Source organism: Trichomycterus rosablanca, chromosome 4 (assembly GCF_030014385.1).
Source record: "Trichomycterus rosablanca isolate fTriRos1 chromosome 4, fTriRos1.hap1, whole genome shotgun sequence".
NCBI classification, from domain to species: Eukaryota; Metazoa; Chordata; class Actinopteri; order Siluriformes; family Trichomycteridae; genus Trichomycterus; species Trichomycterus rosablanca.
This window is the reverse complement of record NC_085991.1, coordinates 26177211-26193741: the sequence shown is the minus strand read 5'-3', so window position 1 is coordinate 26193741 and position 16531 is coordinate 26177211. Positions and strand designations below refer to the sequence as shown.

The window sequence follows — 16531 nt, the reverse complement described above, 5'->3', positions numbered from 1 at the left end:
GAGTATGTACATCTGTTACTGATAATTATAATTGTTTACCTTTTGTGCCTTACTTTGCTCTTCTTTTTTGATTCATATGTTCCATACACTTATGCACCCTCTATTTTGCAGTACGTGACTTGGTGTACTGGAGGGACCCTAAGAAGTCGGGTGTGGTGTTTGGCACGTCCTTGCTGCTGCTTCTGTCTCTGGCAGCGTTCAGTGTGATCAGCGTCCTCTCCTACCTACTTCTGGCTCTGCTCTGCGTCACCATCTCTTTCCGTGTCTACAAGGCCGTCGTCCAGGCTGTACAGAAGACCAGTGATGGCCACCCCTTCAAGTAAGGAATATTTCTTACTGTATGGACCTAGTCAAATGACCAGATTGAGGCAGATATTGACTTTTTGGTTTCAAGAGCAGTGGTTGCACCACCTTGCTCAGTATCTTGGTTTGTAATAAAAGAAGCGTTGATAAGAAACAGCACCTAAACACGTAACTGTACCATATTGATTTTAAGTGGTGAAATCAAAAGATCCTGGTTGTGGAGCAACTTTATCACTAAACATTGATTTTGCCATTTGGCTTACAAGGAATACTACATCTGTTTTTCTACCTCTTTTCTACCTATTGCATGTGAAGTTTAAAGGAATTACCAAAGTTAATAACTGTGAAATTATACTGGAAAAACAATGGAAATCATATTTACACAAAATTGATGACACAAACATTACTGTAGATCAATTACTCAACATGGAAGGGAAGTTCAATGCGAGTGTGATTGCAGCTCAGCAGTGGTAGACTATGTGGGAAGATTGAAAACATTTGTTGAGATAGGTGATTGTGTGTGTGCGATTATGTATTTGGTGAGGGTGTATATTATATGTATACACTGATCAGCCATAACATTAAAACCACCTCATTGTTTCTACACTTACTGTCCATTTTATCAGCTTCACGTACCATATAGAAGCACTTTGTAGTTCTACTGACTGTAGTCCATCTGACTACTTTTTCTACATACTTTTTTAGCCTGTTTTCACCATTTTTCAATGGTCAGGACTCCACACAGCAGCGCTGCTGGAGTTTTTAAATATTGTGTCCACTCATTGTCCACTCTATTAGACACTCCATTTTCAGCTGTGTCTCATCCACTCATACCAGCACAAAACACACTAACACACCACCACCATGTCAGTGTCAATGCAGTGCTGAGAATGATCCACCACCTAAATAATACCTGCTCTGTAGTGGTCCTGTGGGGGTCCTGACCATTGAAGAACAGCATGAAGGGGGGATAACAAAGCATGTAGAGAAACAGATGGACTACAGTCAGTAATTGTAGAACTACAAAGTGCTTCTATATGGTAAGTGGAGCTGATAAAATGGACAATGTGTGTAGAAACAAAGGTTTTAATTTTATGGCTGATTGGTGTATATATATATATATATATATATATATATATATATATATATATATATATATATATATATATATATATATATATATATATATATATATATATATGTGTGTGTGAATGTGTGTGTGTGTGTGTGAATGTGTATATTTAAGGTGTGTGCTGTTCCATAGATTAAAGCCAGAGATAGAAACAGAACAAAGGGATCATTTAGGATGGGTCTACACCCAGTAGTGTGGTTATGTAGCTGCAGGGCTAATTAGATTGACCCATGTTTCCATGGCAGGCAACTGATGGAGAAGGACGTCAGCTTGTCTCCCGAGGGTTTCCGCAAGCACGTGGATGGGGGTCTGACCTACGTCAACCGTGGACTCAAGCAGATGATCCGACTCTTCCTGGTTGAAGACCTGGTGGATTCTCTCAAGGTTGGTTTGTCAGCATTCAGGACAAGAATAAGCACAGTTTATGCCTAGTTCAGAAGAATCTTTTTTTTCTTGTCTCACAGGTTCCACACCCATAATGCATTAAATCTCATCCTGAGTGCCCTGTTCAGCTCGGTACACAAACACTCAACGGCACATTAAATACAGTCCTGTGCAAGAATATGAACACCCCGTTCTAGTTCTGCTTGTTTCATTAAAATTAGTTATTGACCTTAACATATTAGAGCTAAGAAATAAAACATAGATTGTGGCATGTGAAAATGTATGCCAGTTTAATATTTACTTTTTTCTCGCATCCTGTAAATATAAATTGTGCACTGTATGTGTATGTGCAAACAGTCGTTTATGGTTTACAACCTTTTAAATCGTACAACACATTTAGCGCACATGCCTTAAATGAGTCACCACAGATTAAACAGGTTTGCTTAATATGATGCTCATCCACAATGTGAAGTTGTATATGAAAGTTTGGCTTTTATATTGTTTTAGAAGTTTAGTTGGGTGGCTCGGTGGGTAGCACTGTCGCCTCACAGCAAGAAGGTCCTGGATTCGATCCCCAGGTGGAGCGGGGTGGGTTTCCCCTGGGAGCTCTGGTTTCCTCCCACAGTCCAAAGACATGCAAGTGAGGTGAATTGGAGATGCAAAATTATCCATGACTATGTTTGATGAATCTTGTGTAAACAGTAATTACCTTTCCTGTTATAAATGTAACCAATGTGAGTAAAACATGACATTCAAATTCTAATTAATTAATACATTTAGAAGTTTAGTTTGTGTACGGTTACAGGCACCACAGACAAAGATTTGCCTTCTCAGCAGTGCATCTACACAGTAACCGGCACAGAGGAACACGCTATTCTTTTAAGTATTCCTCCACCACTCATGCTGGCACCTCTACCATATTATAGGAGTAGCCATTGCAAGGTGCAATACCCTGTCTGACCCTCCATCCCTTTCTCAGACACAGCCAGTTGTGTCTATAGAATGCCTGAGTCCCAAATTTGGGTTGGTTTCTCTTAAAGCTGAACAGTTTGAGCTACTATAGTTTTTAATTTAGTTTTTTTTGAGGTGCTAACTGCTAAGCCACCCAACCCCCCTTTATTTAACACCAAACTTTGTTTGGTTGGGGAATGCTTCGTGTCGTCTTTTCCGCTTCCATATCAGATTATTTCACCAGGTTAAATGTGATGCTACAAGAAATTAGCAGCGCTCTTCATGAAACAGCACACGGTAGCTAAGTGGGTAGCACTGTTGCCTCACAGCAAGAGGTAACTAACAACAGTAAACACGGCGTTAAAAGATAGATAGATAGATAGATGGATAGACAGACTCACAGCAAGAAGGTCCTGGATTTAATCCCCAGGTGGGGCGGTCCGGGTCCTTTCTGTGTGGAGTTTGCATGTTCTCTCCGTGTCTGTGTGGGTTTCCTCTGGGTGCTCCGGTTTCCTCCCACAGTCCAAAAACATGCAAGTGAGGTGAATTGACAGAGTTCGATATAACCTTGTGAACTGATTAATTATGTGTAATGAGTAACTACCGTCCCTGTCATGAATGTAACCAAAGAGTAAAAACATGACGTTAAAATCCTAATAAACAAACAAATCATGAGAAGGCAACGACATGGATTTGCATTTGAGCTGAGCGGTTTTCTTTCATCTTTAAGAGGATGCAAAAAGGACAGCAGTACTATTAAAATGCTCTCTTACTCTTTACTTCTCCTTTCTAGCTCTCTCTGAGAACTATATTAAACTATGAGACTTTTATAACTATAATTATATATATATTTTCCTTCCTGTGACCAGTTTGATTCAACTACTTCAACAATAATTGAGCACAGCAAACCCTCATTAGCTACAATGAAATGAGTTTACGAATATGTTTCAAACCAAACAAATGGTTTTCAAACCAAAACTGTTGGTTCAGGGTCTCGTGTAGAACTTACAGCTAAATTGTCCTCCTCCTCTTGATGCACGTTGCCAGGCTCTGTGATTTTTCCAATGCAATTTTGAAAATGATTTTGATGCATTTTGATCCATCTATACTTTCTGGACATGCACATGACAGGGAAATAAAGAAAATGCTTGCTCTGTGTTCCCTCAACATTCACACGCTCCCTCGATGACATTATTTGCTCCACTCCGTACTATAACCCACACACTCATGCTGTATAAGCGTGTGATACTAATAAGCCACTTTCAGCACGGGGTGGCGAGTGGGAGCTGGTGGAATTTAGAGGGAAAGGTGCGGAGATTAAAGAGCTGGAGGACTGACCCAGAACACTGCCCTCTTGAGAGAAATGGATGGGCTAGAGCGGCTATATTTGGCTTACTGTCATATGTCACAGTTATCCACTATATAAGTATTCATGATATTATTAACAGCTCTCAATTCAAGCCAATGTGGAAATAAAATCGTTCATATTTGACTAAGACTGAACACTTGAATAATCTTTTTGGGTGTTTCTGTTTGTTGTGATTACAGCTGGCGGTGTTGATGTGGCTTCTGACATACGTGGGTGCTGTCTTCAATGGCATCACCATTCTTATTCTTGGTAAGTGTTGGTAATTGTTTTCTCAGAAACTGGTCTTTGTTAAAACTAATATGTTGGTGTAAATACACTTAGTATCAGTATTACACAGAAATAGTGTTGATTATTATTATTATTTTTGACATTTGGACATCCAGACTACACCCTAATCAATGCACTTCTTCCCCGCCCCTGTGCAGGCACTATCAGTCAGCCAGCAGAGGTCGTAGTTGCATCAGTTACAAGGAGACTCTTTCTACCCCACCCCTATATGAACAACAGGCCAATCGATCTTCATGTGGCCACTCAGCCCAGTCGGATAGCAGAGCTGAGATTCGATACAATGTATTCGAGATCCCAGCTCCAGTGTGCTAGCGTGTGTTTTACCGCTGCCACGCCTAAGCGGTCTTGCGAGGTATTTTAGAAATAAAATTATAGTATTTTATATTATTTCCCCCAACTTAAAACATTAACATTACACCTAGGTTAATGTTCCAGAGGTTTTGGATAAGCATGCCGACTCATGCCTGGTAAAATCTTAGTTCACACAACACTGTCAAAGATGGATAATTAGTCACTTAAATACAAAGGAATTGTAATTTTAATAAAAAAGTAGGTCTATTATATTTGATTTGTTTTGTTGAACACCCCCTGTTTTAAATCCTCAAACAGTAAGGTGATTTTAACCATCTGATCATTTACAGCAAGACTCCTTAACCACTTTGGTAGGAACACTATTCTAATACCTTGCAAGACCCCAGTTTGCTCTCAGAACAGTCTCAGTAGTTTGTAGAATAGATTTTGCAAACATTCCATTGGGATTTTAGTCCATGCTGACATGCTTAAATCATGTAGCTGTTGAAAATTTGTCAGCTTCACATTTATGTTGCAAATCTAAATGTGTTACCACATCCAAAGCATGCCCTTTGGATTCATATCTGGTGACTGGGAGGCTATTCAATTACAATGATGTCATTGCCATGCTCATGGAAGCAGTTTAAGATGACTAGTCTGTTATCATGCTGGAAGTAGACTTTATCATATGGTAAATATTGACCACAAAAGAATACACAGGGTCAGCAACAATACTCATATAGCCTGTGGTGTTTGGTTGTAGTCTCTACACCATAACACAGTTACCTCTAGCATTGACACAAGGCAGGTTGGGGTCGTGGGTTGGTTTTGTTAGACCTTCGTCCAATGTAGTCTAAGATGTTGTTGTTGGATGATAAATGAGGAACCTGCTTTGGTCTTTTACTCCAAGCATTGGTGTGTCTGTGTCCTAAGATGTGTTTTTGCTTGCCACAGTTTTAAAAGGTGGTTATTTAAATTATTGCTGCCTTCCTGTCAGCTCAAATTAGTCTGCTCGATTTCCGCTGACCTGTCTCATCAACAAGGCATTTCAGCCAACAGAACTGCTGCTAGCTGAATTCATCCCATTCTGTAAAGGAAAAGTCTGAAAGTTCAGCAGTTTTTTACACTCGAACCAGCTCATTAGAGCCCAACATCAATCATTAAGATCACATTAAGGTGTTAAAAATAAGCAGGTGTACAGTGTTTCTTAATAGAAAGAAGTATGTTTATTTTGGTATGCTTCATAGATATGGTTAGGATATCGCATCTTCAAGAAAAAAATGAAAAATTCTTCCCTAAACTGTTGCTGAAAAGTTGAAAACACAATTTCTTTAATCTGATTGATGTATTACACCTGTTAGCAATTGTAGTGGCTGGAATACATATACATTCGAAATTAGAAGGGGTGTCCAAATTCTTTGTCCATATAGTGTATCATTTATTATTAATTGGTTATTGAATAACTATAAAATAACAAATACACGAAATACACCGACAAGGCATAACATTATGACCACTGAAAGTTAAAGTGAATAACACTGATTATCTCCATCACAGCACCTGTTAGTGGGTGGGATATATTAGGCAGCAAGTGAACATTTTATCCTCAAAGTTAATGTGTTAGAAGCAGGAAAAATGGGCAACCGTAAGGATTTCAGTAAGTTTGACAGGGGCCAAATTGTGATGGCTAGACGACTGGGTCAGAGCATCTCCAAAACTGCAGCTCTTGTGGGGTGTTCCCGGTCTGCAGTGGTCAGTATCTATCAAAATTGGTCCAAGGAAGGAACAGTGGTAAACCGACGACAGTGTCATGGACGGCCAAGGCTTATTGATGCATGTGGGGAGCGAAGGCTGGCCCGTGTGGTCCGATCCAACAGACGAGCTACTGTAGCTCAAACTGCTGAAGAAGTTAATGCTGGTTCTGATAGAAAGGTGTCAGAATACACAGTGCATCACAGTTAAAGGGCTGTTTTGGCAGCAATGGGGGATCAACACAGTATTAGGAAGGTGGTCATAATGTTATGCCTGATCAGTGTAAAGTAGGCTGATATATATATATATATATATATATATATATATATACAGTGTATCACAAAAGTGAGTACACCCCTCACATTTCTGCAAATATTTTATTATATCTTTTCATGGGACAACACTATAGAAATAAAACTTGGATATAACTTAGAGTAGTCAGTGTACAGCTTGTATAGCAGTGTAGATTTACTGTCTTCTGAAAATAACTCAACACACAGCCATTAATGTCTAAATAGCTGGCAACATAAGTGAGTACACCCCACAGTGAACATGTCCAAATTGTGCCCAAAGTGTCAATATTTTGTGTGACCACCATTATTATCCAGCACTGCCTTAACCCTCCTGGGCATGGAATTCACCAGAGCTGCACAGGTTGCTACTGGAATCCTCTTCCACTCCTCCATGATGACATCACGGAGCTGGTGGATGTTAGACACCATGAACTCTTCCACCTTCCACTTGAGGATGCGCCACAGGTGCTCAATTGGGTTTAGTCCATCACCTTTACCTTCAGCTTCCTCAGCAAGGCAGTTGTCATCTTGGAGGTTGTGTTTGGGGTCGTTATCCTGTTGGAAAACTGCCATGAGGCCCAGTTTTCGAAGGGAGGGGATCATGCTCTGTTTCAGAATGTCACAGTACATGTTGGAATTCATGTTTCCCTCAATGAACTGCAGCTCCCCAGTGCCAGCAACACTCATGCAGCCCAAGACCATGATGCTACCACCACCATGCTTGACTGTAGGCAAGATACAGTTGTCTTGGTACTTCTCACCAGGGTGCCGCCACACATGCTGGACACCATCTGAGCCAAACAAGTTTATCTTGGTCTCGTCAGACCACAGGGCATTCCAGTAATCCATGTTCTTGGACTACTTGTCTTCAGCAAACTGTTTGTGGGCTTTCTTGTGCGTCAGCTTCCTTCTGGGATGACGACCATGCAGACCGAGTTGATGCAGTGTGCGGCATATGGTCTGAGCACTGACAGGCTGACCTCCCATGTCTTCAACCTCTGCAGCAATGCTGGCAGCACTCATGTGTCTATTTTTTAAAGCCAACCTATGGATATGACGCTGAACACGTGGACTCAACTTCTTTGGTCGACCCTGGCGAAGCCTGTTCCGAGTGAAACCTGTCCTGGAAAACCGCTGTATGACCTTGGCCACCATGCTGTAGCTCAGTTTCAGGGTGTTAGCAATCTTCTTATAGCCCAGGCCATCTTTGTGGAGAGCAACAATTCTATTTCTCACATCCTCAGAGAGTTCTTTGCCATGAGGCGCCATGTTGAATATCCAGTGGCCAGTATGAGAGAATTGTACCCAAAACACCAAATTTAACAGCCCTGCTCCCCATTTACACCTGGGACCTTGACACATGACACCAGGGAGGGACAACGACACATTTGGGCACAATTTGGACATGTTCACTGTGGGGTGTACTCACTTATGTTGCCAGCTATTTAGACATTAATGGCTGTGTGTTGAGTTATTTTCAGAAGACAGTAAATCTACACTGCTATACAAGCTGTACACTGACTACTCTAAGTTATATCCAAGTTTCATGTCTATAGTGTTGTCCCATGAAAAGATATAATGAAATATTTGCAGAAATGTGAGGGGTGTACTCACTTTTGTGATACACTGTATATATATATATATATGCTTTGTCATTATTAATGTATTTCTCTTTTTGTAGTGGACATCCTTGCCTTCACTGTACCACCTTTGTATGAGAAATACAAGGTAAGTCACTGCCTTTGGACACTTTACATTGTAATTACCTTGTTATGTTTTATTGTTGTTTGAGAGATGCTAAAGCAATATGTAAATACTACCATACTAAGATTTAAACATAGCCTTCTCCAAATAAATAAGAACAAAAAGTCTTGTCAGAGCAGATGCTTCTATTTCCATCCAGAAACATATACTGTGACCTCAAATTTATAATGGCCTACTTCGCTGGCTCCCTATGGTAAACTGAAATGAAGGCCCGCAGCTCTGTTTTAAGGTGGACAATTCCTGCTTAACTATTTTATAAGATCTTTATCAGGTGTTTTTTCTTTCTTACAGACCCAGATTGATCGCTACATCGACATTGCACGCACTCAATTTAACAACGTGGTGGCCAAGTAAGTTTATCTTTATAATAAATGTATTATTTTGTATAACTCTACAAGCCAAACAGACTATCAACAAATGTACTGTACAGTTGTGTATTGTTGGCTTAGTTTTTCTATTTTTTTCCCACTTTTTCCCTCAGTTTCTCTCCCCTAATCTAGTCATGTCCAATTACCTTGAATGCGTACTCTATACTGATTCGACCCTTCACCGCTGACTGAGGACGCCTCTCAACTGACATTCGCCCCCTCCGGCACGTACAGTCAGTACAGACTGCATTTTTCACCTGCATGAGTCGAGTTCATACACTTGACGGGTACTGTGTATGGAGGGCCACACCCCCATCAGCATTATTCCTCAGCCCTGTGCAGGCACCATCAGTCAGCCAAGGGGCCGCACTTGCACCAGTTATGAGGACCTATGATCCGACTTTTTTACCCTCTAACCCTGAACAACAGCCAATCGTTGTTCATGCTGCCGCCCAGCCCAGTCGGAAAGGCAGAGCTGAGATTCGATACGATGTATTCGAAACCCCAACTCTGGTGCATTAGCGTACTATTCTGCTGCGCCACCTGAGCGGCTCTATTGTTGGCTTAGTTTAAAGTTTTTCAAGACATGTCAACTAGCATATCATCAATGAACTGAAGTTCCTGCCAACTTACAGGTAATAAATGTTGTTTTTAACACTTTGTTTTTCACCCATCAGGGTCCAAGAGAAGCTGCACAAAGGAAAGCGCACTAAAGCCGAATAATCCATGTCTCCAACCCCATCACGACCACACTCTAGAATCCCTCTAGCTCCTCGTCTCCTCTATCCCTGCTCTCCTCCACTCTCCTTCAGTTTAATCTCACCCCGAAAACCTTCTCAGCAACCATGTGCACTGAACCAGCTTGTCTCTTAATCACAGAAGCTTCTCGATATTCAACGTTAACTCTGACGCTTAACCACGAGCAGCAGCGATGACGCTTGGGGCTTCCGGACGCTGGTGACTTAAACACAGGAAATGATGTAATTCCACAACTGGATGCCTGATTGTGGCACCCAACTTTGGGCAGGGTGTGTGAACTAGACTAAATTTATGACCTGGTATTGGAGTGTCTGCTGAAGATGTGCTGTTATTCAGTAAAATAAAGAATTAAAGATGTTTACTACAAATGTCTGTACCTTTAAAAACGAATTCTGTAATAAAGGAAGGAAAATATGTTGACAAATATTTTCACCTACAGGAACGCTGGGTGGATCTGTTTAACTGATTATTTACCACACCTTGAACACTGACTCATGTATTATAAATCTACAATGTACTCACACCTACATGCAGATTGTAAGGATGGTTTTGAGAAAGTCACGTTGCCAGCTGTGATAATTTGGTCTAGTTCGCTTACCTGACCTGTTACGGCGTTAATTTTTATTATGTATGTGTATATATAGTAAGATTACAAGCTCTTCGCTGTAAAGAAGTAGTTTGCATTGCATTTTCCGTTTAATTGCATATGTTCTTCGACGTCTGTCTGAGACTTGGTCTGCTGAGTTCACACGTAACGTGTTATGACTGTTCAGACTAGGATCGTTAGGTCACGCAGGATAGCTGCTCTTGATTTTGCAGGCTGGCATTTGGTATTAATATTTTTACGCTTTAGTTATTTGCATAGTATTTGTGAGAATCAAAATAGCAGAGATGTTACTGTTACTTTTTTCTTTTCTTTTATGAAGAGATGGATTGAAAAGTATTAGTGCTCACGTTCCACTAAAAGGATTTTCTTCTTCTTGTCGGCTGAATTTGCCTCGGGCCTGTCTACACTAATATGAAGATATATAAATGATGCCTTTTTTGGCTTTGTGGTAGAAGTGAAACCTAATTTTCGGCCAATATACCCATATCTTTTTAAAAACTCTCTATGGCCTAATAATGCAGCCTTCCTAAATCCTGTTTTAGATGCTGGGCCTTTGTCACATGATCCCAGCTTTCCTAAAATTTAAAAAACAATTCTCCATTCTAAGCTCCCAAGTCATAAAGAATTCACCCTGCATTAGTAAGATGATTCCACAGCCTCTGTAGCTTGTAGTAGAGTCCAAAAGAGGAAAATGGGCCCTCGTCTCAGGGTGGAATTTAAGGTATTCCTCACTTTCTTGAAGAGCAATGCCAGCCAGTTATGGCCATCTGTGGTCGTAATATCCATAATAGATCATTTTGTATCTATTTCAAGGTTTCCTATAAAGATCCACGAGCTGTGATTTAAAAGAAGGCAGTGGCTGACTTGAATTGTCCGATTGTCTCAGATTGGTAGCCGTCATGTGATGGACACAACATTGTAGCTAAATTGGAAGACAAATAGACGCCCAGGTGGCGCAGCGGGATATTCCGCTAGCACACCAGCACCGAGCTTCTGAACTTCTCAGTTCGAAACTCGGTGTTGCCACCGACAGTAATTGGCAGTGCCTGCAGCAGACACTAATTAGGGTGGGGGCCGGACTATGTGTGGGTGGGTGGGTCTTCAAACGCTGTGTAAGGACCCTGATTGGCGGAAGAGACGCCTGTGCAGAATGCAGGGGCGAGAAGAGGAGGGCTGTACACGTGTCGGAAGAGGCGTGTACAGCGACGTGCTCTCCTCGGATGCAATCTGGTATCTCTCGGCAGCGAAAGACAAAATTAAGTGCGATAAATCGGGAGGAAAATGGGGAGAAAATGCAAAATAAAAAAATAAGTTATAGTTTATAAATATATAATTTTCTTTTGCCTTTGTCCAAATTGATTGTTGGCTTTAAAACTTAGACTAAGACTTATTAGCTGCAGTGTCTCAATTCTCAAATTACTGTACTAAAACATATGTTCAGCTAGTACACCCATTGTGTTACCGTTTTACATACTTATCAGTAAGTAGTATGAGCTTTGGGACGCAGCCTTTGACCTAATTTGGGTATGATCTATAAATTGTAATGTGGTTTGGAATCTTTAAATGTAGCCATATTAGTGTGGACACGGTCTTTAATCACCATTTGGCGTGATGGTATCGGAGTGTTTTTTTGTTTTATTTTCTTTTTAAAGTGAAGTGGCTTCTAAAGATCTTGTAAATAGGGCTGAAATGTCATACAATTGCAAAAACTGGGAATATTCATGCAAATGTATTCCAGTATATGCTTCGTTTCATGAGAGTGGACTGACTGGTCATCTTACACCAGAAATGCAGCAGTTAACAGTTTAAACAGTTATGTCTATAAGCAGTGAAATATGTGTAAAATACTCAATATTCAGTATGCTTAGCTTGATGCTTGTTTGCTCTGTATTCGACACTGGATTCTACCTGGCCTTGCTTCCAATACTATGCATATAGGCGACAGTGTCAAAAGTGCACCTATATTTATTACAGTAACTACTGCTAACACAGATGTCTGCCAACTGCTGAATGTTATCTTCTAATATTTATATAGACGTCCCACATAAATGCAGTCTTCAGTGTTCACTATAGAAATTCATCAGGAATTTGCTGTGTGTGGATTGTCCTTAAGGGGTAAATACACTAAGCATGGTATTGATAAACAACTAACAACCTCTACAAGGTTTCTGTTGGGTCACTTTGCTCATAAAGTTCATCTTCAGTCTTTGAATCAAGATCCTGACTGTTTAAGACATTTAAGATTTGCTTTTGTCTATGCATGTATGCTAGCAGCAGATCCAGGTCCACTCATGAACAGGTGAATCCTTTACTTTACAGTTGTACTTGTGTTGCTCAAATATGCATTATATAACTTGGGTCATGGGTGTGGTGATGCTTGAAGAATAGCTTTAGTTCTTTTGCCCAACACTTAAGAAATACTACCTGTGTTTAGATTATTAGATGCAGATCTCTCATATTACAGATTTGAACTGAATTCTTTAGCCTATCAGTATGTTTTCTGTCCATTTTCTTTTGGAGTTTCTCTTGGGGAGGGAGTCGCAAAAGTCATGATTTCTTTGTGTTTTGCTTTTGACTTGATAACAGAATGTGACAACTAATCCATGTTCAGTTTGTTAGTTCTAAGTTAAGTTAATCTTGGAGTGTTGAGAATAAAAAGGGGGTTGCTGTAATTGTTGACATTAAATTAATAAAACTATTAAAAGAATTATGTTGTGTTCACCATGTTTGTTACTTGGTGCATCTCCACACATACCTGCAGTTTTATTAACACAGTGCATCTGAACCAATTATTTGAAACAGTTTAAATAGTCTACACGATGCGTCCATTTGGACACCCATCTAATTTCAGATTTTCGGTTACTTACCTATAGAAGCACTTTGAAGTTCTACAATTACTGACTGTAGTCCATCTATTTCTCTACATACCATTTTAACCAGTTCTTCAGTGGTCAGGACCCCCACAGGACCACCACAGAGCAGGTATTATTTAGGTGGTGGATCATTCTCAGCACTGCAGTGACACTGACATGGTGGTGGTGTGTTAGTGTTTGTTGTGCTGGTATGCTGGTGGGACAGTGGTAGCCTAGTGGGTAGAGCTTTGGGCTATCAACCGGAAAATTGGCGGTTCAAATCCAGGCTCTGCTAAGCAGCCACTGTTGGGTCCTTTAGCAAGGCCCTTAACCCTGTCTGCTCCAGGGGTGCCGTACAATATGCGAAGCAAGAATTTCATTGTACTGTACACCTGTAATATGTATATATGAAAATTAAGTATATCTATCCATCTATGAGTGAATCAGACACAGCAGCGCTGCTTGAGTTTTTAAATACCGTGTCCACTCACTGTCCAGTCCATTAGACACTCCTACCTAGTTGGTCCACCCTGTAGATGTAAAGTCGATCTATTGCTGCTGTTTTGAGTTGGTCATCTTCTAGACCTTCATCAGTGGTCACAGGACACTGCACACAGGGCACTGTTGGCTGGATATTTTTGGTTGGTGGACTATTCTCAGTCCAGCAGTGACAGTGAGGTGTTTAAAAACTCCATCAGCATTGCTGTGTCTGATCCACTCATACCAGCACAACACACAATAACACACCACCACCATGTCAGTGTCACTGCAGTGCTGAGAATGATCCACCACCCAAATAATACCTGCTCTGTAGTGGTCCTGGGAGAGTCCTGACCATTGAAGAACAGGGTGAAAGGGGGCTAACAAAGCATGCAGAGAAACAGATGGACTACAGTCAGTAATTGTAGAACTACAAAGTGCTTCTATATGGTAAGTGGATGTGCTTTTAATGGTATGGCTGATCGGTGTATAATGGTGATGTATATAGAATTGAATGAAAAAATATATATAATATATAAGTCTCAGTAAACAGAGACAATATACTGAGAAGTTCATCATTCTGAGTTTAAACTGAAAAACTTGGGTATTCCTGCCTTGCATCTAGTGTTTCCCTGTTGTGACCCTGACCAGGATAAAGGGGGTCAATTAAAAAGAAAAAGAAAAGCTCATTAGCTTCCAGCTCATTAAGGTGTGATGGCTTTCATGCTACAACTGCTTACTTAAAATCCTACCAAAGATTTTTTCTATGTGATTTAAATCTGGAGACTTAGAAGGTCTCTCCAGAAAATTCCACGACTGATTCCTAAACCAAGCTTTGGTTGCTCGGAAGTGTCCTTGGATTGTCTTACTGGAGCCTATAATTATCACCAAGATTCTATTTCACCACAGACATAACATTCCTCTCTAAATACCTTGGTATTTCTGTGAATTTTCTGTCAAGGTAGGCAGTTCTTGCAGCAGAAAAACATCTTCATGCTTGAACATTGTGATAGTATTCTTCTTGTTCAAGTCTCACCTTTCTTGTACCAAACCACTGATTCATATGGCCAAACAGTTCCAGTTTCAATTCGTCACAACACAGAACTGGGTTCCAGTTCTACAGGCCTGTCCAAATACCTTCTGCTGTATTCTGATCGACCCTTCCTGTGCTTCTTGGTCAAAAGTGGCAGGCATTGGCTATGGAGTCTGGCTATGCTTTTGTTTTATTTTATGGTTGCCATAAATACATTAGTCCCAGCCTTCATCAGGTCATCCTGTAAGTCTTGTGCAGCAACATCGTCTTGATGTGGTAGCTAAGAGCCTTAGATGAAATTTTGGGCATTCTCCCATAATCAAGGATGTTTCCTTCTGCACCATAAAGTTTGGATCTTTAATACACTACTCCCTGTAGTGTCTCTAGAAATGTGTAAAGTCTTAAAAAATCTTTTTGTACCCATTGCCTTTTTGATGCAATAAATTGCACATCTCACAGCTTTTGTGAGAGTTCCACAGTTTTCCATAGGCTTCATAGGCTCCAGCACCGCCACGAAAGTGAGTGAGTTTTGAACTTGCAAATATGCTTATTTTTACCACATGTTCTCTCGAACTGCAATAACATCACACTCGTTATAGCTGTTGGACATTGTTTACACAGCACACGAGTGATTTCCTGTTGGAAACCACACCAAATGGACTACATAGTGTGTAACAATACCAAAGGTCGTGCACTTATTTCACACAGCATTAAATACAGTTATGTGTGTTTTGAGCTCCACCTTCACAATATGCTTTTAAATTTTGTACTGGGATTGTTCTCACCCTACACTGACTGACCAAGTAGGAACTAGGAAATTAAATTGCACTAAAAGACTACAAATTTGTTTCCTCCCAATCTAGTCATATCTATTTACCTGATTGCATTACGCTTCCTCTGTACTGATACTGATCTCGACATTTGAACTGGCTCACAGTCTCCACTAATTCATCCCAAAGGTGTTCTATCGGGTTGAGGTCAAGTACTTCCACACCAAACTCGCTCATCCATGTCTTTATGGACCTTGCTTTGTGCACTGGTGCACAGTCATGTTGGAACAAGAAGGGGCCATCCCCAAACTGTTCCCACAAATCCAAGTTCCAAAATCTCTTGGTATGCTGAAGCATTAAGAGTTCCTTTCACTGGAACTAAGGGGTCGAGCCCAACTCCTGAAAAACAACCCCACACCATAACCCCCCTCCACCAAACTTTACACTTTGCACAATGCAGTCAGACAAGTACAGTTCTCCTGGCAACCGCCAAACCCAGACTCGTCCATCGGATTGCCAGATGGAGAAGCGTGATTCGTCACTCCAGAGAACACGTCTCAACTCCTCTAGAGTCCAGTGGCGGCGTGCTTTACACCACTGCATCTGATGCTTTGCATTGCGCTTGGTGATGTAAGACTTGGATGCAGCTGCTCGGCCATGGAAACCCATTCCATGAAGCTCTCTACGCACTGCTCTTGAGCTAATCTGAAGGCCACATGAAGTTTGGAGGTCTGTAGCGATTGACTCTGCAGAAAGTTGGTGACCTCTGCACACCATGCGCCTCAGCATCCGCTGACCCCGCTCTGTCATTTTACGTGGCCTACCAATCCGTGGCCGAGTTGCTGTCGATCCCAATCGCTTCCACTTTGTTATAATACCACTGACAGTTGACTGTGGAATATTTAGTAGCAAGGAAATGTCACAACTGGACTTGTTGCACAGGTGGCATCCTATCACGGTACCACGCTGGAATTCACTGAGCTCCTGAGAGCAACCCATTCTTTCACTAATGTTTGTAGAAGCAGTCTGCATGCCTAGGTGCTTGGTTTTATACACCTGTGGCCATGGAAGTGATTGAAACACCTGAATTCAATGATTTGGATGGGTGAGTGAATACTTTTGGCAATATAGTGTA

General features: G+C 41.0%; 1 protein-coding gene across 3 annotated transcripts in view; it reads left to right on the top strand.

Annotated features, from left to right (window-relative positions):
• The window catches only part of rtn3 (reticulon 3), a 35230-nt gene extending 22262 nt beyond the window's left edge, over positions 1 to 12968 (top strand). For all 3 annotated transcript variants that reach the window (XM_062994074.1, XM_062994073.1, XM_062994075.1), the window contains 6 exons: positions 112 to 319; positions 1681 to 1819; positions 4319 to 4388; positions 8445 to 8491; positions 8819 to 8877; positions 9573 to 12968. In XM_062994074.1, coding sequence (XP_062850144.1) covers positions 112 to 319; positions 1681 to 1819; positions 4319 to 4388; positions 8445 to 8491; positions 8819 to 8877; positions 9573 to 9618 — 569 coding nt within the window. In that variant the 3' untranslated portion in view covers positions 9619 to 12968. The remainder of the gene's footprint in view (positions 1 to 111; positions 320 to 1680; positions 1820 to 4318; positions 4389 to 8444; positions 8492 to 8818; positions 8878 to 9572) is intronic.
• Positions 12969 to 16531: the final 3563 nt, after the last annotated feature.